This window comes from Manis javanica, chromosome 4 (assembly GCF_040802235.1).
Source record: "Manis javanica isolate MJ-LG chromosome 4, MJ_LKY, whole genome shotgun sequence".
Lineage (NCBI taxonomy): Eukaryota > Metazoa > Chordata > Mammalia > Pholidota > Manidae > Manis > Manis javanica.
Window position 1 is genome coordinate 171,125,151 of NC_133159.1, and position 23,274 is coordinate 171,148,424.

A 23,274-nucleotide genomic window follows, 5' to 3' on the forward strand; every position below is an offset into this window, starting at 1 on the left:
TTATAAATAGAAATAGAAATGTTGAATAAACAAAATGTTGAACAACTGACCTTCCTGCTCTCCACCGCACCTCTTACTAGTACTGGACTCCATGACGGAGAGTGCTTGCTTCTGGTACAGCTGTTTATCTAATGCAAACAGCCATCAGGGAGGCTTTGGTCTACCTGCATCACCTCTCTTAGCCACTGTTTAAGGCCTGTACAGAATTCCTAGTAAGTGGATTCATTTGATTGTTATGACTGTTCTCGGCCCTTGTAAATAAATGTGATGGTGAGAATCCTACCTAGAATATTCTCAATAAATTTCCCTCCCTCTCTCAGCCCCGAGGAAACGAGGTCCTTCATGTCCACAGATTCTTCTGAGTCTCCTGCGGGAAACTCATTGAGCAGCAAAAACAGAAAACAGAGCCAAGGTGAGGAATTTACCGGCTAATTGAATGGGATTCCTACTTCAGCTTGTAAAGAAGTGACTCACTCAAATTGAGGAACCAGCCTTTGGCATGAGCCACAAAGCTCTCTGGCTGGCTTTTAGCTTAAGGCAAAGCCACTTGTAACAAACCTTTCCAGAGACCCAGGGTCCCGGAGAGCCCCACCGTCCACCTTCTTGAGGAGAACCCAACCCAAGCCTCCAAACTGCTCCGGCCTCTTGCCCGGTCCCCTCGGCCCCGCAGGCTCGTCTCACTGGCTTACACTGGTCTCGCTCATGAATGTTTTTACTACTGACATCTTAGGGTTGTATCATTCAAATTTCTCTTGCCATTTTAAGATTTCTCAGAGCCACACTGACCCTAGATTTTACATACAAAAACATAGCCCCTATGACAGAAAACCTGCCCCTTAAGTTGGCTTTGCTGATCAACCACATGGCATTGAGGAAAGACAACAGGTTTGGAAACAAAGACTTGGTTCAAAGCTTAATGCACCATTAACTACTAGACTCCAGCAAGTTCATTTACCTACCCTTGATTTTCACATTTGGACAAGGAGAACATTATATGTGTAGTGCATTTATGTATGTCATCCACTAAAGGAATTATCTGAATAGATATTGTTTATTCATATATATGACTTCCCACTAAGGATATGCTGTTTGAAGACAAGGACCATATCTTTTAACCTTTGCCCCCCATAGGACCTGGCAGTAATACATGCTCAAGAAACATTCAATGATTACATATAATGAATAAATACAAGAAAAGCACCAGACACTGGATAAGTATACATCGGGTAATATCATGAAGATACCACAACTGTGCAGCAAACTCCGGGCTGATTTCAGCTCCAGGGGCAGTCCCCAGCAGTCCCCACCCTACCCCTACCCCACCACACCATTTTCAGAACAGTTCTCAGGAACAAGTTAACTGGTTGTTTGTATATCATTAACTGTCTGATATTACTAAGCTACTTGCATGGGTCAGGAAATAGAAGCTATCATGCCAATTTTTGACTAAGACAAGGGTTTGAAATTGCTGTTGTAAAAAGCAGGAAAGCCCATCAGCTGTGTCTTCCCACCCCATATCATAATAATGAAGCTGATAAAACATCCATTCCCAGACATTGGGGAAGTTCAGTAATGTTCTTGTGAAAAGCTAAAACTATACAAGTAATTCAAAGCAGATCAATACAACTGGTGATCAAATTAGGTGATCAGACCTCCATCCACTCATTCTCTTTGGTTCAACAGATTTTTTAAAGTACCCATTCTGCACCAGGCTCTTGGTTTTCAAAAGGAAAAGACACAGGATCTTCCCACAAAAAATTCACTGTGTAGGCGTATTTAATGTAACAGTAATTTTTTTTGGTGTCATTAATATACAATTACATGAGCAACATGTGGTTACTAGATTCCCCCCATTATCAAGTCCCCACCACATACCCCATTGCAGTCACTGTTCCACAGCGTAGTAAGATGCTATAGAATCACTACTTGTCTTCTCTGTGCTGTACTGCCTTCCCCGTGCCCCCCCCATTACATGTGCTAATTGCAACAGTATTTTTTAAACACATGGGTATTAACCAGAAGTGCTACTGAGAAGCCACCCAGCGATTCCTACATGCTCTCTATGCTTACACACAGAAGTCTCTTTCAAACCTTAAGTCAGAGACTCTGCATAACTTTCACATGAAAATCACTCTACCATATTGCCGGACCTATTTTTGGACCAAAAATGGCATTGCCCCCCCACCCTGAATCGTGCCCCTTTTGCGAGCTGGCTCCACTGGACTCCTGGCCGCTTTCCTCAAACACTCCCATCACACTCTCAAGGCTGACAACTTGCCGAGCGTGGAGGTTTTGAAAAGAATGTGCTACTGGCCTTATATGCTGTCTAGAGAGGGAAGTTCCAAAGATGTTTGAGCTAAAACAAGGTAAACCTCTGGATTAAGCTGAAAAGCCCCCAGGGCGACTCCCCTGAAAAGAGGCATTCTCCTGCACTGGTTCAAATAAGAGGCACTTTGCCATGACACCGCGTACTCCTCTCTTCCCCCTTACTGGGTAGGCTGAGAGCACGGATGGCCCACCCCCTCACCCCCACCCAGCTGTCGCCATTAGCTCAGCAGAACTGCCAATGAGAAGGCAAGTCTTCGAGGCTATTTTTGATCCCCAGCTAAATTAATTTGTTGCAAAAGTAGCAGGAGTCCCTTCTCTTGTAGGAAATACTTCGGTTACTGTGAATCTGGTACATAAAATAATCCACCCACTGAAGAGCAGAATTAGCATGGGAATTTTTTGTTGGGTTTGTTTCCCTGAAATAGCTTCTCCTTAAGGTTTCCCGTGGCACCACGCACGTGAGGAATGGTACCTATGGGCGAGTGCACAGGGTGGTTTCAGGAGCTGGCAAAGCCTTCCTCCGAGGGTTATCCTGGGGATCCCACCAGGATGCACAGAACACTGTGGGCCTCCCTTGCATGTGTTCCTTTGACAGGTCTTCTTGCAAATACATGTCACCTGAGCTTATGTGCCACTGGATAGTGGCATTTGGCAAGAGATGTGTCTCCTGTAAGCCAGTAAGACAAACATGATGATACCCAGTTTACTTGTTTGTAAAAGAAAATTTTGAAAAGAATTGAAATAAATCTTAAAATGGCATCTTCAGGAAGCCCTCCCTCAGTTTTCCATTAGATGCCCTCGCCTCCCTCTGCTGAAACTCAACAGCATTTTTTTTCCTTCCCCCTGTAGGCAGCTATCAAATGCAATCTCCTGGTATAATTAGAGTAGAATTATTTGCAGGCCTGGCTCACCCTCTCAACTAGAGGGTCCTGGGAGGGCAGGAACTGCCTTCGCCTTCCTACCCTGTCGAGTGAAGCCCTCAAGGAATGTTTAATGATGGAATGGCACTTGGGAGCTGAACAGGACTTTAAAGATTACCAAGTTCAACCTCTGTATTTATAAATAAGAAAACCAAGTTCTAGAAAGGTTTTCAGTGATGCGGGCCAGGCAGGATTCCCCATTTCTTCTCCATAACTCTTGACCTCACTGAATTTTTAACACAATCTTTTAGCATCAGCATCTTTTACAGAATGCGCTCTGCTTTGTCAGTTCAGGAATATAAAGATGTTTTGGGTATAACTGGGTTTGCTCACAAGATTTTCTTATTTCAGTATTACATATAAAAGCACAGTTTGAGAAAATAGATTCACTAATTAATTTCTAGATTTATTTTAAATGTTTTGAGTTTTTTATAAATGAAACTGAAATGTTGAATTTTAAACAACTTAGCAGCCTTTTTCCTTTGGTTTCTAAGACACTGAAAAAAGAACTGGAGAATAAAAGAATTGTCAAGACTGTCATAAAGAAAAGATAATTTTGCTTTCTGGACATACAGCCTTCCAGGGAGTCTAGCTTCACACCAGATATGCCTTTTGCTTTGTAGCAATTTGTGCAGTAAGTTCCATTTTTGGTTCTAAGCATTTATAGTCAATGCTCTCAAGTTTCTTTAAATGGTTCAGTTTTATGATCCTCACAGACTTGACAATGCACCCATATCAGAAGCAAGCTTCCCTGCCTTTTAACCAGTTCATTTATTTGTGCCCCGCCAAATATTCCAGCAGGCACCAGCTGATCTGTAACACTGCCTGTATGGACGTTGGTACCCAGTGAGGTACACTGGGGACCCAAGTTATTTCTAAATCACCTGAATTCTGTTCAATTGTATGGCTCAGATGTAAGAAATGCAAAGGTCAACATGAAGTGTTTCTCCCCAGGTGGGCCAGGGGCACTGGTGAAAATGCAACAGGGAAATAAAAATAGAATGGCTAAGCAAAAATGCAAACAAAAATGCAAAGGAAGCTTTCTCTCCAGGGCCTTTAGTTAAGCCTCTTAACAGGTCGTTCCCTCCCATTTCAGTTCTCCTATTACCACAAAGCCCATGTGCAGAGTAAACATCCCAAACGTTGCATCTAAACAGCTGTTTAGCAGTTGTGTCATTTTATACTTGTCACACAAGAACTTGTTCTCTCCCTCCAAGTTTACAAAGGTGCGTCTGTGCACATTTACAGAAGGACTGAGATTGGTGATGATTCCCTGAAAGGGCTGCTTCACAATTTTCTCACTTAAGGCACCCAGAGAAAAAGTGTGGAAGCAACGATTTAATGTGTGAATACACACATACATGCACATGTATATATACTGGAAGTCCCATTAAACACCCCGTTTTCCCTCTAGCAGGGGGGGGTGCTTTGTGAACAGACATAATTTAAGATGGATAGAGGTTGTTCTAAGAACAGGGAGGGTTTTCAGACAGAAGAACCAAGAGGCTGGTGAGCTGAAACTAGAAGGTGAAGGGGGTAAGTCAGCCCCCTAGACCCATCACCAGGCCCGCCTCACCCCATTGTGGCCAAAGCAGGAAAGAAAGCCATCAGGGTGGGTGATCAATGGCAGCTGAAGAAGTAACAGCACCCTCGACTCTTTCCAAAAGGCAGGCACCACAGTCCCCCACTCTCCAGAGCCAAACAAGGTAATACTCTCTCCTTGTCCCTGTCCTAGTTCACGCCTTACCTGGGAGAGGCGGCAGGGAGAGAAGAGCCATTTCTAATCACCGACCAGTTTGGCAATATTTCTTTTTGGCCGTATGGAATCGTGGATGCACTGCGGCCCAGCTGCAGTCCGAGGCCACACACCTAGAAGCAGTTTCTACACCAACTCTAAATGCCTTCCCAGCACCGGCTGGGAAGGGTGCTTGCTACTTGTTCTGTGAGCCCCCGAGTGTGGCAGCTATCAGCAGCCATTTCCAGCCTGCGAGTCCCCGCTCCAAATACATGCAGTGTCAGGGAATGAGGTAACCGTTCTGGTTGGGTTCCTTAAAAGTCTTCCATTTTCCTCTGTTCTCTATTTGCTTTGCACAGGGATACACTTACTTTCTCAGACATGCTCAGCGTTTCTCTCTAGATGTGCTGGTCGGGAATGTCTGGCAATAGAACACTGCTCCTCCAGAGGAGGTGGGGCAGGCTGAGACAGCGGCTGGATGATTTTCAGGGGGTCTTTCCACTGAACCCAGAAACCCTTTCTCTTCCAAGGTTCCCTATGCCTTGGCAGCCTTTTAGCTAGCCTGGTCCTTGAGTCGTGAGGATGACCTTTGTGCAAAAGAATTAACTCTACTGTAATTCTGGCTGCTGTAATATGGGCGCTGCAATTTCATTTCTTCAGTACTTTTCCTTTCATCCTGAAGCTGGCAGAACAGAAGCAGGATCTGTGGATGTCACAAGGTGTGTTACTTCTTTCCCCACCTGTGAGAGCTTTGCAGTCTGAACTCGAAGGCGGCAGCCCTAAGCAGCATATCAGCTGTGCATCTTAAGCGCTCACCATGATGTGAAAAAAAATTGTGATTTAAAAACTTCAAATTTTCAGGGGCGGGGGGAATGACTGAGGCAGTCTTTTTTCTCTTATATTTCATGCTTCTGGATCCTCCCCCCTTCCTTTTAACTGGTCTTTCTTATGCCCTTCAGCACTTTTCTAAGCATTTGAACAGAACTTTCATGATTCCACCAGGCAGGAGCTAGCAAGGTGCTCCACTGACAGTACAACAAGGCCAGAGACCGCTCTCTTTCCCCCTTCAGGGTCCTAGAAAGAGTCAACCACAGGCTTTCTGGACACATATTAAGGTGCCCCAGCTTATGTATGCCCTTCAATATGCCTCAGTCTAGTCTGTAAAATACGGTTAGCCTGGGTAAATCTTCAATGCCCCTTCCAGCCCTATAATTCTATGATCTTAAAATTTATTGAAAACCAGACAATCCTACCTTCTCAGTTCAGCTCTGTCTTGATACCTTCATGTATCTCTCTGGTGCAGTTCAGTCTGGGTATCTTGCAGATTTGTACGGGAACTACAATTATCCTGCACACAGGAGAAACTTCTCATGCCGTGGCTACTGAAAGCCATAATCTTTGGTTTCTTAAAGCCAAAGACCAAAAGGCATGTTTTCTCTTTGGAAGAGAACACACAGGAAGTTCACCAACTTCTTTTTCTCTCATATTAAAAAAATAATTAGTCTCTTATCAACTTCTCATTCAAGGATATTAAAGCGTGAGGCTCAGCATCTACAGGAAGTCAACACAACACACAGAAGAGCAGGAGCGGATCCCAGCTGATCAGATAAGGGGTGCCTCCTGTTATATTTCAACCCCAGCAGAGCTTCCTTAATGTTTTCTGCCCGGCTCAGGGCTCTATGAGTAGGGTGACCACATAATGATCATCTAAACAGGATACAAGTCCTGAGCATGAAAGGGGCTGCTAAAAATAATGAACAGGCATTCACTGATCCGTAGCAGGCACAAGCCAAGACTGCCCCGTGTAAACAGGGATGTGTGTTACCCATCTATGTTAATCAAAGCTTACAGAGAACTCATAACAAAATCACAGGCATGGTCAGAGACTTCACCTATGGCCCCTTCAGGGAACTGTGAAACCAGCACCACGCTCTCCTGGTCTCCCAATTTCTCTGCTGCTCCTCCTTGGTCCCTTTCCCTGCCCTTCCTCTCCCATCCCATCAGTTAAAGGTCCTCAGAGCTCTCTCCTGGGCTCTACTCTCTCTTCTTCTCTATCCCCTCTCTCCAGGCATGATGATCCACTCCCAAGGCTTAAAAAAAAAAAGAGGAATCTGTCTTCAGGACACACCCCACTTCTCCCTGCACACCTGCATTCACACAACTGTCTTCTTATGGCCAGGCTTCTCCAACTGAACATATCCAAAGTGAAACCCTTAGATCTGCCCTACCTCATCCTCCCAAGTCTGTTCTCCCACCAGGTCCTTATGCTCAGAATGCCTCCATCCCTTCATGTGTTTGAGCCAGAAACCTGGGAGTTTTTCTCATCTCCACCTCCCTGATCCCTCCAGTAGCCAAGAACTGCTGCTGCAGCTCCTAGTTGTATCCTGGGTGAGTTTTCTCTCTGCATCCCCACTGCCTCCACCTAGTCAAAGCTCCCATTATCTTTGCTCTGGAGAGTGAGCACCTCTGTGCTGGTTCTCCATCCTCAGATAGTTCTCCTTATTCATCCATAGCAAGCCTACTTCCTACCCATTCCATTTCCTGTAAGGAAGTGCAAATAGGATAAGATGCAAACAGGATTGCATCATTCCTGGTTTAAAACCTTTCCCTGAGGACCTGCTGTCCCTAAGACTGTGTTCAAACAAACTCCTTGAGCAACATCTGATACCCTGCTGGCTCAGTTTCTTAGACACTGAACTCTTTCCACACCAGCGCTTGCTCACTCCTTTCACCTGGACCAGTATTTTATAGGGCTTCTATGCCTGAGCATGCACATGCACACATATGTGCACATGTTCCCTTCTGACAGTTTCCCACCTATTCTTGAAGCTTGGTTCAAATCCCAATTCTGTGAGGAAGACTTCGACCACCCAGAATAGGTTCCTTAGGGTAAAAATGCTCAGAACACCTGTTTCCTACTTTAATGACTGATTTTAATGTCTATCTTCCCTCATGTTAAGTATGCAATAAAGGGTGCTTAACTAAAAGAATGAAGAAATGGGAGCGGCCACACAAAAACTGTTTACCATCCCGTGGGCTGCCCACACTCCCCGCCCCAGCCCTGCTTCTTGGTGGGGTTGCAATGGGAGGAACAGAGAAGTGAGGAAAGATAACACAGAAGGAGGCAAAGGACCATATGATGTTTCAGGCCAACTTTTACTAGTTGGTGCTCTTCACCTGCACCTGCCTTTATCCCTAAAATGCTTCCAAATGGACACAATATTCCAGAAAGGAAGTGAGTATGGAAAGGGTGGAGTGAAAGACACTATCTGGTTTATTTGCACGTAGGCAAGTCACTCCGCATCCATGGACTTGGGCTTCTTGGTCCACAAAGACTAAACAGTATTATGCCTGCAGTTCCCAGGCTATGTGAGTCTCTGCAGGATGGTGGCGCACAGCCGGGGCAGCGGCTCGATGTGCCTCCACCAGCCTCTTACCCAAAATGTAGTGTGTTCCCACACACCAAGCGGTGATGCCAAGTTCCTTCATTACAGGTGCTCAGCAACGCAAACCTGAATCCCTCAGAGCTCACTGTGAATACACCATCTTCAGAAAAGGGAGAATTCGGCCCTGCCTGCACTGGGAAAGACACTTTAAGTCAAAGTTTCCTGATGGGAACAAGAGGCAAGGGTAGGAATCACTCGAACTACATTAAGCGACTAACGTGCTCCAGTGAAGCAATTCAAAAGAGAATCGTCTACCCTTCCAGACCTCTCCCACAACTTTTTCTTCAGTTAAAATGTTACTTTCCATGTAACAGCCCCAGTTTTTTTTCCACTCAATATATTTTAGATATTGGTATTTCCCATGCCTAACTCCCATTCTCCTTTGCTGATCCCGGTTTTGTTTTTTTTTTTTAGTAAACAAGAGATACCACGGAGAGAGGCTCCATAGAGACAGGCGGAATTAGGGCACAAGTGAAATTACATGTTCATGCATGGGCAGCTTCAGAGATCATTTGTTCAGTGAAACAGATGCTAACTTCTTTAAATCAACAGTTCCATTTATAATACATAATGAAAAGGAAGCAAGGATCTCAAGAAGCAACCTAGAAATAATTTGTTATGCCGGCCAAAAGCAATGATGGTCCCATGAGTTAATAAACCGTTAGAAACAAAAGGGGTTTATGTTCATTGTAAAATTTGTTACCATCTTCAGAAAAGAACCACATGATGTTTGTGAAAGCCATTATTCCAAATTTGGTGGATTTAGTCCATATGGCTGCTCAGAGTGGAAGAGTACAAGCTAGTAAGGAAAGCTAGCAAGGTCTCTCCCAACCTCTGACTAGTCCTGCCGGGGCTCAAAAGGACTGTGTGTATGTTCATTAGTACACAGCAAAGTTGTACACGACTAATCGATGGGTATTCCCATTAAGAGTATTTGCCAAAATAACAGTTGTGCAGTAATTAAAAGAAAAAAAAATCAAACTCAGTAATTTGCATCAACATCAAAAAATAGCTTCCAGATTACTTACATCAGTGTCAGGACCCTTATCTGCACCTGGACACGAAAAAGTAACAAATTCATGGCACCTCTTGTGAACCACAAAACAGCAAACTGGTGGAGAAAAAAAGAAAACTAAGGTTAGAATGGTCTGGATTTAATAGTACAAGCTTTGTTTTCCAAACAGGGCTATATGCTGTTAGAAGTCAATTTAATTTCACTACAGACACAATCTCATTATCAGCATTTCACTCGAGACTCAGAAGGCATTTCATTTGAGACTCAGCAACATTTGGTATTGATTGGACTTACAGATAATAGAACTACAAAAGGCCACCACTCACAGGCCCCAAGGAGAACTTAACCTTTGCTCCTCTATTCTGAAGCTGATGGGGAGAGAGCTAGAGACAGTAAGATAGTTTTCCAAGAGAGCCAGGAATCAAAATTTAAAGTAGTTTGCACTGTCCCATACCAACACACCCACCCATATAAATGTTTATAAACACTGTACCCTGTGGGGAAAAATAGGATATAAAGAGAATATTATAAATAATATATGGGAGTCCCTAAAATGCGGACTGCAGAACTTCCTTAACAAAATTCTGCACTTAAAAGAATTCATTAAAACACAAAGTCCATCTACAGAAAACAGTCATTTGAAGCGAAGAAAAGTCCAGGGACACTCTCGGGTCCTCTTGCATATGCCCACTTACGACAGACGGGGTCACCAGGTGGGGGAGTCCCTGCAAATCCCCTATACAGCAAATATTTCCCAAGCCCAACAATTGTGACAAATACTCCCGAATAAAAGAATTATTATAGAAATTAAGTTATAGAAATGAATAATCCCCCAAGAGATTGTTATGGATGGTATAATGTGGAGAGTACAAATAAATGATCTAGTTAGTCCTTCCAAGGACATAATCTCCTCTCTATTATTCTTGAATAGCAACATGATAAAAAGAACAATATATCTTCAATAAGTACCCTAAGCCTTCACTGCAGAAGGCAGGCTACACTTCCAAGATTTCTCGGCTGTTTACTTCACCCACCCATGACACGGCAGCTCCCCGCCCGTGTGTCCACAGATAAGACCAAGTGGTCATGGTCAGTCATTTCAGTGGGCGGGAGAGGATGGTAGGTTTAAAGAGCTGAGATCCTGAGAGGAGATCTAATGCTAAGCCTAGTACAAAGACACTGTTCAGAGGGCCTAGAGTGGCCACTAAGATAGTCGAGTATTTTTTTTTGATAAACGTTGGCAGCCACTGAAAAGTCTGAACAAGAGTAACACATACAAAAGCAATGCTTTAGAAAAGCCAATGGTGGTGACAGGAAGAATTTAATGGAGTGCATTTGGGCCATAAGGCCCAATGAGGAGCCTCTTGGAGAGACTGGCAATGAAACTAATTGCTATCATCATTCAGTGAGCTAAAAAAAATGGAAATAGATACCAGAGAAAGTGCAGAACTGACAGCACTTGCCAGCTGACCACAGGCACTGTTTATCTGTGTCATTCTGATGGGTCCTTCCACAGCATTACCCAACTGAACCTCATGATGCTGCTCAACATGCTTCAATATCTATGCTTTATCCCTGGCATCTCACATGTGGTGCATGCACAGTATTTGTGGACAGGAGAGGGGATTGGGGGACAGATGGAGGGAGGAGACAACAGACAAGGAAGGGTCTTATGTAAGGCCAGCCTTGTGTAGTAGAGATGGGAATCATACTAAAATGTGCATGACTCCACAGTACCCTTTCCTCCCATTGTATCATATCCATTAACAGGGACAAAAAACACATTAGAAGTGATGCCAAGATTCTGCACACGGGTGACTGGAGGATGGCTACATGATGAAAAGAACTATATATTTTATATATTTATTTATACAAGTGTATGTACATGTGTGTATATATATATGTACATAGAAGTATGTGTGTGTATATACAGCCCAGAGGAGGAAGGTGTGGCTAGGCCATGTCAGCGAAGTAGGATAAGGGATGGTTGGTCTCTTTTTAAAGTTTTCTTTTAAGGTGGTCAAAATATAAGGTCACTGTGAAAGTTACATTTACATCTGGTTCCCCACTTAACAGTTCAAGCATTTGGGTCTTTTATGGAACCATCTCTGCATTTTTTTTTTAAAGGACCATGCAGACTTGGCAGGAGCAGGCAGAGCCAGACATAGGAGGGAACCCACCACAGGAAGGTGCCCGTGGACCTCTTGAAGGGCACCGCTTTAGAGGCAGAGATGTCCTGAGGGGCTCCTTGGCTGCCTGCATGCACCCCCCACTCCACACCACAACCTGCCCATGGTGCACAGTTTGGGCAGGAGGAGGTGACTGTGAAGGGACAAATGGCTCCCTGGCTGCCTGGGTAGCGCCCGCACACAGCCCATGGTGCACCTCACTCCTACAAGCCCTCAGAGCAGTGGCCTCGCCACTGAGTTTCTGCTAAAAGCATCTGTCAGCACACTCCAAGGATAGATAATAAGGCAGTGCTGTGATGGCCCAGATTAATCTCATCTGCTACCTCTCCGCGGCAGTCATCTTTCACTCACTGGGATTAGAAAGATAAACTGCTAAAGGAAAAGGGTCTCAGGAGCATTATTTCCTCATCATAATTTATTACAGATATGGTGTTTAGAGAGAAAATAAGCCTTCTAGTTCCCTGCTTAATGGTGCAAGCATTTGGGTCTTTTTAACTATGTTTGCATACATTCAAATGAACACTTAAGAAAGCTCATAGTTATCGAATCCCTTTAGAAATTTAGTTTGTTTCTTCTATATGTCCTTTGTATCCCCATTTACCTATCAATTATAAATGCCCAGTTAGAAGCATTTCTATTGCATGTCTCAAAAAAATCTCATATCCAATGGTATGCTAAGAACTAGGTCCTCCATGCAAAGTACAATTCGAAGGGGCAGCAAAAATCCCCACCTATCCTTCAATTACTTCCTCCCGGCCTGCCTCAGCAGCCCCGTCTCCTCCCACCTCCCATGGAAACTGCATATCTAGAAGTAAGTGGATCCACCCAACAAGTGATGGAGAAAGAGGGCTTGTGTTTCCATCCATGCGTGTTCTCTGAAGGATAAAGACCCTACAGACCTTCTGAAGACTAACGTTTCAGAAAAGATGATCTTCAACGGAAGAAGAACCAGAAGGTGCCCATGCCTGAGGGACTCTGAGGAGAGAAAGCCCAGCAGCCCCTCCTCCTGCCCCCACCCCAGCAAGCAGGGAAGAACTGCGGGGCACGGACAGACTCCGGCTAGGTGCGGCCTTCTGGGTCCGGAAAACAGGGTACGGGCAGGAGATTCTAAAATCACTGATAGCTGGCCTTGACCTTGGGCTTCAGTTTCCAAACTGAATTGGGTGGTGGATGTTTTGTAAGATGAGATAATGCAGACATTTGAGAAGGCTGGCTAGTGTAGATGAGGAATGAGGAAACGACTGGCTCAGTAAAGCAGGAGAAGGCTCTGGGCTGACACTGGCAGCATGGACATTCCTCAGTCTGAAAATCAGGAGTTTTTATCCTTTTTATTTGGGATTCTAAAGGAGGTCTTTATCTCACCCTATTATGTGGGGCAGGGGAGAGGTGGGGATAAGACGGCACCGGTCAGTGTGCTTTCAATACCTATTTACCTGACCTTGGCAGGCAGGTAGAAACAGGTGGAGCCACAGGTCATGGCAGATTCCTTCCCCTCCATGGTTTGTCCTGGACCTGTGGCCCTTAAATAAGCCTTTGCTTAAGCAAGTAGAGACTCTGAGATGGGGAGGCTTGTTTTCAAAGACTTTGGGTACCTTTGCTCATACAACCAAATGATGGATTTTAAAATCTGAAGCTATCCTGCAGCACGAAAGACACAAAGGAAATCTCCAATTGTTTTCTAAGCACAAAATAGCTTTCCTTTAATCCTCTATTTGATATGCTTACGTTGCCCAACAGTGACGGATGCTACATGGAATGCCCAGATCGTGTTAAGCACATAAAGACAAACCACAGGCTTGGCCAAAGAATGATTCATATGCCACCTGGCTTTAAAACCGAGAATGCTCAGCCTACTGATCCCTATCGTGAGCTAATCTTACTTAGGGAAGTAACCTAAATGGAAATTAAACATAGTTTTTGCCATTTGCCAAACGTAGGTGACTTGCTCTGTCTCTGAAACATATGTTTGGCTCAAGAATTCATAAAAATTTTTAAAAACAGGTGAGTTGTGATGCTGCTATGTTGATATTAACTGTGGTTCTCAATCGGGCTCATTACTTTAAACAGAACAAAACCCAGCAAAGGGTAGGCTGAAAGGCCAAGGACTCAGAGTGAGAGAAACCATACTCCCTTCTGGCCCTGTACCATCCAAGAATCTGGGAAGAGCTGATTTAACTGCACAGCTTGGCCCACTAGACACACCTATGGGCCCCGAGAATGCTTTCTGAGTTAAATACCACTGTGCAGGTGGGTGACTTGGGGCTCTTGATACTGGACGTTTCCTAGAGAGATCTTGGACAAATGGTAAGCCCAGAGACATTTTTCCACAGTCCATTTAGGCACAGTGCTTTACTGGGGAAAAAAAGAAAGAAAAGAGCGTGGTAACCTGATAGCACACATAAAGGAACCCGCTGCCGCTAAGCGCTTCTGGCTCATCAGTGTGAATTCCGGCCTAGGAATGCCATCAACACCAGTCACACACAAATCAAGCAGGTGCAGCGGTGGTTCCGACAGGAGAGATCTCGGTTCAAGGTGATTAATCACTACTCACACCCACTTTGAAGGCTATTATTAAAAGAAAACAAGTGAGGGAGGGAATGAGGAGATAGTGGAACCCTCATCCATTGTTTATAAGCATGTAAATGGTACAGTCACTGAGGAAAACAGTACAGCTATTTCCTCAAAAAATTAAACACAAACTACCATATGATCCAATAATTCCACCTCTAGGTATATACTCAAGAGAACTGGGTCTCAAAGAGAGATGTGTGCACCAATAGTCATAGCAGGGTCATCACAGCAAAGGGGGAAATCACCTAAAAGTCCATCAACGGGTGAAAGGGTGAACAAAACGTGGCATACACAATGGACTATCATTCAGCCTTAAAAAGGAGATTCCCACCCATGCTATGGCATGGATGAAGTGTGATTTCTGTCTGCATAGTGAATAAGCCAGACACAAAAGGACAAATATCCCATGACTGCACTCTGTGAGGTACTGGGAGAAGTCAGATTCACAGAGACAGAGAGTAGAACAGAGGTCACCAGAGGCTGAGTGCAGGAAGAGGGTGAGGAGAGTTAGTGCTTAATGGGTACAGAGCTTCAGTGTGGAATAATAGAGTTTGGCAGATGGATGGTGGTGATGGCTGCACGACACTGAGAATGCCCCTAATGCTGTCAACTGTACACCTGAAATGGTAAAATGTATGTATATCTCACTACAATAAGATTTAATTCATCAACCCAGAATGAGTTATGAAATTATAAATAAGAGGAATAGCCTTGTAGTCCTGCTTGTGCAAATTTCCTGTGATTGTGTTCACAGTTGTTAGTTATAAAACCAAGAAAGTATCTGTGTCCATTGCATACAGTTCTGAATAAAGTCAGTGCCAGAACAGAGTGGGGACACAGGGAAAATCTAGACTTCAAAGCAAAAGACTCTCACATTAGAGATGTGCTCCACCAGCCTCACACCTCTCTTGTGAACAGTGAATGTCAATGATGATCATGGAAACTAGGACCTTCAGATTGCAGGCCTGGCTCTCCTACCAAATCCCTGAGACGCTTTGACACAATCTATATGCAAAATGGGATTACCCCTATTTACACCTGATATGGATTACCATGCTCATTAAAGGGAAAAAAAAATACTACATATCGTTTTCCATTTCTCTTCTAAAAAAAACTTCCCTTCCTTTCACCCTCAAGTACATATTTCAAATTCAGGTCATGTAAACGGAACACATGCATAAAAATCTGTTGTTCAGATTTAATGGTGGGGGTCATTATGTATCAAATCCTGAATTCAAGAAAGAACCTACTAAATTTAATAGTTCAACTTTATTTAGAACAGAAGGCTGGTAGCTGGGCTTCCTCGGGTTCCTTTTTTAAATATGTAAATGGTTGCCATCATGTGAGATGGTTTTAATTAAATCTTGCTTAGCTGGAAGGGATTAATGAAAGGTAATGTCACATCAGAACACAATGAAATGAAAGTCTCTAAGTGAATTGCTCTCAGCGTTGTAGGGAAAGTAATGAAAATCTGAGCTTATATTATATTTGCATGTTAAAAGAAAATTATTGGTTTCAGATTTGTAACAATGGAAACAGTCTTCTTGTGGGATACACATTAGAGTTATATGAAAACAAGTCAATGTGCTTTATCACATATTACTGTAAGAAATGACACTCTTCAGGCACTGTGCTGATTCTGCCTCTAATAATGGGTGCACTTACTCCCAATAAACTTCTTCAAAAATCCCAGTATTCCCACTTCTGACCAGCCACCTTCCCTAGGAGAACTATCTTTAACGTTTTCCTCAACTTCCTTTTCTTTAATGTCATCAAGTCCTACTGATGCTTCCTTTTTTTTTTTTTTTTTGCATCTCTCCCTTCTTGGATTTGAGACATATTTTGGAGAGCTGAGAGACTGAATATGAGGTGTGAAAGCAGAGTCAAAGGTGGCCCCTAGGTTCCTGGCCAGAGCAACTGGGCAGAAGGTGTGGCCACCCTGCAACCAAGAGGGAAGGCTTCAGGTGAAATTGAGAGCACAGAACACTAAGGGGAAAGAAGGCAAAAAGCCAGACCTCGGTCCCGGCCTGGCCCTCCCCCTCTGAGCCATCAAAAACCATTTTAAACATCAATTTTCTGTATATGATATATATGAAGGTCTAAGTATATATAATTAATATACCTAAATACAAAAGATTGTATCATATAGCCTTTGTGTTTGTGCCAGTTTGAATTGAGATTTCTGTACTTGCAACAGAAAGAATCCTAAATAAGGGAGAGCGGCAGGTTGTGGTGGGAAGTGAATGGGGGAGACCAACGGGTAAGAAAGAATTAACTGGACGTGGGGACTCATGGTCTGGGCAAACTGTTCATAGGACTTACGTAGGCTGGAGGCAGAGCTGCACTCCTTTCAACAGGAGTCTTCGTTTTAGACAAGGTGAGTGCAACCTCCTGGTGGGTCACCCAGAAAGGTGTGTCAGGCAAGCACGTGGCACTCCAGGGTTAGAGGTCCAAAGATAGCTGGGGACCGCACACCGAGTTCTGAGAGGCATCTGCACAGCGGACCCCTGAAGGCAAGATGGTGAAGAGGACCCCAAGGAGCAGAGGAGAGTCGTGGAACACCCACATTTTGTGGGTGATGGTGAAAAAGAGGTGGTGGTATGGGAAGTAAGAGGAAAGAGTCAGGAGAGAGCAGGGACCTACAGGGCAGTTGAGGGAAGAAAGAATTACAAGAACAGCTGGGGAATCAGTATGAAAGATTCTTCCAGAGCCAAGGAGAAAAGATGAGATTTAACTACTGGCCCATCATGGCCCAAAGCCCCATGCTTGAAAGCATGGAGATAAAAGCAGCAACGCATATGCCAACAGGTAGCTGCTAAACAGTCTCCTTTCTTTTGCTTATTTCAACTTATTTCCATTTCTTCAACTTAGTACTGAAACAGAAGACCTTTCTGACACCAACTATCAACATAGGGTAACAAAATCTTAATGCCTTAAGTAACTGTAGTATAAAGAATCATCTGCTTTATGGAACAACAAAAATCCCTTAAAGGATGTGACAAATCGTGCAAACACGCTTGAAGGGAAATCCTGAGGTTTGATCTTCAAGGTCAGATCCTGCAGTGTTTTTGTGATCTCAAAATTACCTAAAGATTCCAACTTTCAAGTTCATAAGAGCATAAGGCCTTCATAACTTGGCCATATGAGTTCCATATCTGAACACCCCCAACCCAATATCAAGTTTGGGTTTCTTCATTTTGACCCTAAAAAAAATGCTGCACTGCACATGTTCTACACAAGGGTTTATGGAGCCTGTAACACCAGACTTCTCTCTGCAATACATTCTTTAAAGTTTTTTTCTTTTAACAGCAGTTTTAGATTCATAGCAAAATTGAGTGGAAGGTAGAGAGATTTCCCATACACCCCCTCTCTGCATTTAGGCGCTGGCTCCCCTGTTGATAACACTCCGCATCAGAGTGGGACATGTGTTGCAGCTGATGACCCTACACTGACGGACTGCCCAAGATCCGCAGGTTACTTTAGGGGGCACCCTCTGCAATATGTTTAAGTCTTTCATCTTTCGGTCTGGAATGACTCCTCTGGGGGTTGAGAGAGACGTGCAAGGAGTTGAGGAGACTAAACCACACACTTTGCCTTCTCTTTCCCCCTCTCCCAGTCTAAAACCTCCTTACTGTAGAGAAGACCAGCTTCCTTGGCTCTGCAGTAACTCATGTCTAAGACACAGGCCTGCCTAAGTATGAACACCCAGGATTGTACTTTCAGCAGAGTTCAAGCCACTTAACACCCCAAATCTTCCCCAGATTTCTGGGAGTATGGAAAGCAATAAAACCATCTAATACAAATGAATCAACTCCTACAGTATAGATGAAACTTCTAGCTTATTATATCACACTAATATACTTACTGCATAATTATGTTAATAATATTAAAATGTTAATATCCAATACTCTGATCTGACTGGTTTCCTCATGAGGAGGAGAAGTTTGGACACAGACACACATAAGAATGTCATGCGAAGGTGAAGACAAATTGGGGAGAGGCTTCCACAAGCCAAAGAATTCCAACAATTGCCAGAAAACTGCCAGACATGGTTGGGGGGGGAGGGGCGAGCGGAGTTCACAGTGCAGATCCTCCGCCCCAGCCTCAGAAGGAACCAGCCCTGCTCATACCTTTGTCTCAGACTTGCCGCCTCCAGAACGGAGAGACGAGCTTCTGTTGTTTAAGTCACCCAGGTGGTGGTACTATGTTATGGCAGCCCTGGAAAATTAATACATATAACCAAGGCAGTTTGTAGAAAGTAAATGAGTCAATGAAAAGTTTCATCAGAGCTGTGTGTGTGTACGTGTGTGGGTGTGTGTTGCCAAGAAAACAGCTCTCTGCCTCTCAAATGGAGCCCAGGTTGTTAAGGTAAAGTCTGAAGTGTCCAGGTAAAGCTTTATAGGTAAATCAACCTCAGATTTCAGTTAAGCGATATGAACAGCGGCAAGTAGTAAGGGCTCCAAGGCCTTCTCCCCTGACAGCTGCTTGGGACGGCGCATCTGTGTCCATACAACTCACCTGTACCACCAATGAAGACAGAACATCTCTTAGTCCAAGCAACAATGAGCAATTAGCAAACTAATGAATTAGGGTTCGGTCCACAGTTTCACAGGGAACAAGGGCCCACAAGATGATGGGCAATTGTAAGCAAAAAATTGGTTAAACGTAAATTGCTGGTATGAAGTGGAAATAAATTAAAAAATATCTGGGGCATTTGTATAGACTCATTTGCTCACAATTATGAATGAGTTTAATAAAATCATAAGAACTCTTAAGGGCTTTAATATAAAAGTGTAATCAGAAGCCCCAAATTAAAATGACTGGCTTTTTCAGGGTCCTGCTTCATATACTAGTTTGTATTTGTAATAAAAATCATCACAACCATGTTTTGCATATTTGCTGAACTGTATATAAAGTACTTCCTCTGTCTTTAGTGGCGAGATGATGTACATTCCCACGTTAAGTGTAAAACCACCCAGAAAACTAACACGTGGCATCCTCAGGGGACCTAGAGCCCAGGAGGTAACCTTTAGTACTCACCTTCACAAGGACATTACTAACTTAAAAGGCCGTAATCACCACTGGGGTTCTGAGAACAGAATCAGAGGATTCTTCAGAAAGAACCTACTTAGTGGTTTGCAAACTATGCTCTCTGGAGCCCGTTTCGGGGGTGGGGGGGGGATTGGGTGGGTAATAAGGTCATGACTCTTTCCTGCCTTGGTTTTCCTCTCGTGTACTCCCAGGCTGCAGTTTTACTGTTGAGCCAAACGTCCTTTCAGTCTCACAAACAGGCAACATCCTCAGCACATCTTCGTTCAGCCAATAAGCCTCTTGGTGGCAAACTGAAGGTCAGGGACAAGGCCAAGGGCTGTGTCTATGTTTCCAGTATTTGTAATTTCATAATTCAGATCCAATCCGCTTTCAAAATAAAGTCTCATATTTGTCCATTCTGGCCACTCCTTCCACAAATAACTACAAAACTCCCAGAAGGCTGGTGGGCAAGTGAGGACTTGAGGATTTCATAAAATGCAGTCCTTTGGGGCATCTGCTTAGAAGAGACAGTGGAAGCCACTGTCTGAGAAGAGATGGCCTGGAAATACTGCACAAGATTTCAAAAAAAGGTGGTGTGCTTATGTGGAGAAAATCAAAGTGCAGAGACGGACCCAGGAGAAAGGCAACCAAACAGGACCCCTGAAGCCTCAAAGCTGGAAGTGTTTCAAGACAGAAGTTCCCGATCGTGTCTCTCTCTCACGAGTGGTTGACTGCAAGTCTGTTAGATCAGGCACTGGAGGGTCACAAAGTTATACAGAGGTCGTGGTTTTGGAAGCAGTAAAAACAGCAATAGAGGAGTTGGCAGTGAGTGGATGGGAGGCAGTCAGCTTAAAGCGAGATTAGCAAATGTTTCCTGAGCAATAGTTATACCTCAGACATGGTGCTAGGCCCTGGTGACTATGATGATCTGTAACTTTGAGTCTAGTTTGGAAAACAGACACAAATAGATCATTTCAAGATCATGCAGAAGTACATAAGGTCTTCCTGGTGTGAGCTACAAGCACCTAGTCTCAGGTTCATGGAAGGAAGGCTTGTGGCAGAAATGATGAAGTTGTCAAGGCTGAAAGAGACAAAAGGTCAAGAGACTTTCCCCACCAGTTGCGCTGTCATCTGACAGTCCGCAGTAACGTCTATGCAAAATTACGAAATGGGCTTGGGTCACCCTCATACGAGCTATGGAGACCGGCAGTTGGTCCCAGGAGAACCAAGCACTGAGGGAAAGGAATGGGATTCACCTCAAATAAGAAAATACTATTATTGGTCATAGTTCACAGAAGAAAAATTATGAAGTTGTTCTAGATTGGTAAACACTCTCGCTTCAGAATCCTGTGCTTTGTTTTCTGTTGTGTTAGTCATGTAATTACGAAGCTCCTGTGGGTAAGTTAGGAGAAAAAGTGCTTCATATTTACTGTTCTGGTTTGATTGCAATCAATGTTGGGATGGGGGTGGGAACTGTCTCATCACTGAAAGCAGGATGTTCAAGTGTAGTTAGAAACGCAGGGCATAATAAAAGTAAACATGTACAATGTAGATTCTGAAAATAGAGGGCCACCACAGTGTGATGGCAGTTTTTAATTCTTAGCGATAAACACATGCACGAAGTTTCCATAAATACAATGCTTTCATCCTCCTGAGATTACACTGAGTTAATGCAACAAAATTTGTTCACATTATTATGCAAATTTTTACCCATGTAGCATTTTCACTCCTTATCTTGGAGAACAACTCAAAAGAAGCCGCCATAATACACTAATTACCTCACTTTGGTCAAGTATCTTGGGAACTAACAAAGGATCAGGGATGTAGAACACAACATAATCACAAAGCAATGAGGCCGGAAGATCCCAAAAAAGTAAATCTGAAGGTGTCCAAGGGATTCCATTGCCTGCGGTCAAAGTGCTGGGCAACTTAAAAGAGATTTAAGACAAAGGAACTAGGAGAGTTTCTGTACAAATGAGGACATTAGGCAAAGGAAGCACCAAAGCAGCAATGAAAATTTTAAAGAAACAAACAAAAAAAGCGACTTTACAAAATGAATATTACATTGCCAAAATCACATGCCAGAAAATGTAAGGCAAATTTTAAAAACAGGAATTCTTTTCCAGAATTTTAAGACCAAAATGCTTTTTAATCTACACAGACACAATGCTTTAAAAAACATTTGACAACAGCCATGATGCAGAGCTATTTGCTGATTTTAAACGCTGCACATGTTATTTTTGCATGGGCAGGAGTCTGCAAGGATGCAGATTAACATGTGCTTGGGATGGTGTTTGGGAAGATTTTTCTTTTTGTTCATCAGTATTTTCTAATTTCTTCAATGATTAATGTATTTACTAAAAATGCAGTTTTAAAGATGTTCATAGTAAAAAGCTGCAAGCTTCTATAGTATTTGTTTTGAATCAAAAAAATTAACTTTTGTACATAGTTCGAACTTGTTTTTTTATATTGTAAGTCTACCAGGTATTCATTTAATACAATTCTGTGACTCATGTCACGGGGTGCTCACAGAAATTAGAAAACACAGCTTGGGCAAGCTTGAGGACAGTGACTGAGACAAGCCCAAGAGCAAAAACAAGGCAAAAAAAAAAAAAAAAAAGGAAGAAAACTATTAACATCCAATTGCTGTCTACTTAAAAACATCTGGTTTTGCATATCAGCAATTCCACACTTAGCAGTGTTTCAAAAATTACCAGAGATGTGCACATAGAAGTGTGGCACAGAGATTTTATAACAGCATTATATATCATATCAAAAATCAGAGAGAAGAGTCGAAAGAGGAAATTGTAGACTACCGGACATCTATGAGATACTCTGTAGCCATAAAAACTATGTTGCAAAAGAAAACTTACTGAAGTGAGTACATGTCTAAGATACATACCAAATAGAAGGAAGCAAAGCTGGCTATGAAGGAAAATGGTATGAATTTTACAATGCACGTATTTGACACAGTTTATTGAGCCCTTATAGATGTCAGCCAGAAAAAGGATTGAGTTCTGGGGCAGGACGTTTCTGCTTCACCAGCAGCAAGGCCAGTTAACAGAAACAGACTCAAAAAACAGGGGACATTTAAAAGGGTCTCAAGGAAAGAAGGTTCTTCAAATTCACACTGGCTGTAGGTAAGGTGGGCTAACACGAAGCAGGGCAAATCCAGGATAGGTGGCTAGTCCATAGAGAAGGTCCATGGATTGGTGGTTGATGATGGCCAGGTGCCATTCAAGTGCAAAAGATATGAGGTGGTTCTGCAAACCTTTCAGATAATTGTTGAAAGAACGTGGAGTTTCTGGTTAGCTGCGGTGGCTGGTGGCTATTAACTGATTACCTTGCCTTGTCTCACCCCTCCATTCTCCAGCTGTTATGTCACTTACTTTCAGGACATCTCAAAACTTTTCCTTGTCACATTATTCAACTCATTAATGAAGGAACCATTAAGTTGGTAGAGCTGGTTCAAACAATTAGTCTACCAGTAAAGGCACTCTGACCAAGGTTTGCTGAGTTAGGGAATGGGAGTGACTGTTAGCAGGTTTCTCTCCCGGGTAATGAAAATGTTCTAAAATGGATCGTGCTGATGGCTGCACAACTCTGAAAACACTAAAAACCGTGTGCTTGAATTGAGTGAACTGTATGTGAATTGAACCTCAAAGCTCTTTGGCTGTTTAAAACACTTTGGTTTGGAGATGTAACTGACATACAATGTTGTATACATTGAAGGTAAACAGAATAACTTACTTTTATTACAAAATGATTACCACAATGTTTAACTTATATCTCAAATAGATACCAAAAAAAAAAAAAAAAAAGGTTTTCCTTGGGACAAAGGCTTTAGTTATTTTAAAAAGCTAACAATCAAACAAAAACAGGTATAACGCCCTAAATAAGTAAGTAATCCTTAGATGGCCTTGGTAAGCAGTGTTCCTATGTAACAATGAAAGGACATTCTGCTCACTTGTATGTCTGGTTTTCAAATTTTAAATGATTTTTAACATTGAACTGATATTCCTTTTGAGGTTTTTTTTTC

At 43.1% G+C, this 23,274-nt stretch overlaps 1 protein-coding gene across 3 annotated transcripts in view; it reads right to left on the reverse strand.

Annotated features, from left to right (window-relative positions):
* Positions 1 to 23,274, reverse strand: part of PRKCA (protein kinase C alpha) — a 402,290-nt gene that overhangs the window by 227,757 nt on the left and 151,259 nt on the right. For all 3 annotated transcript variants that reach the window (XM_073235816.1, XM_036997046.2, XM_036997045.2), the window contains one exon: positions 9,458 to 9,540. In XM_073235816.1, the coding sequence (XP_073091917.1) occupies positions 9,458 to 9,540 (83 nt within the window). The remainder of the gene's footprint in view (positions 1 to 9,457; positions 9,541 to 23,274) is intronic.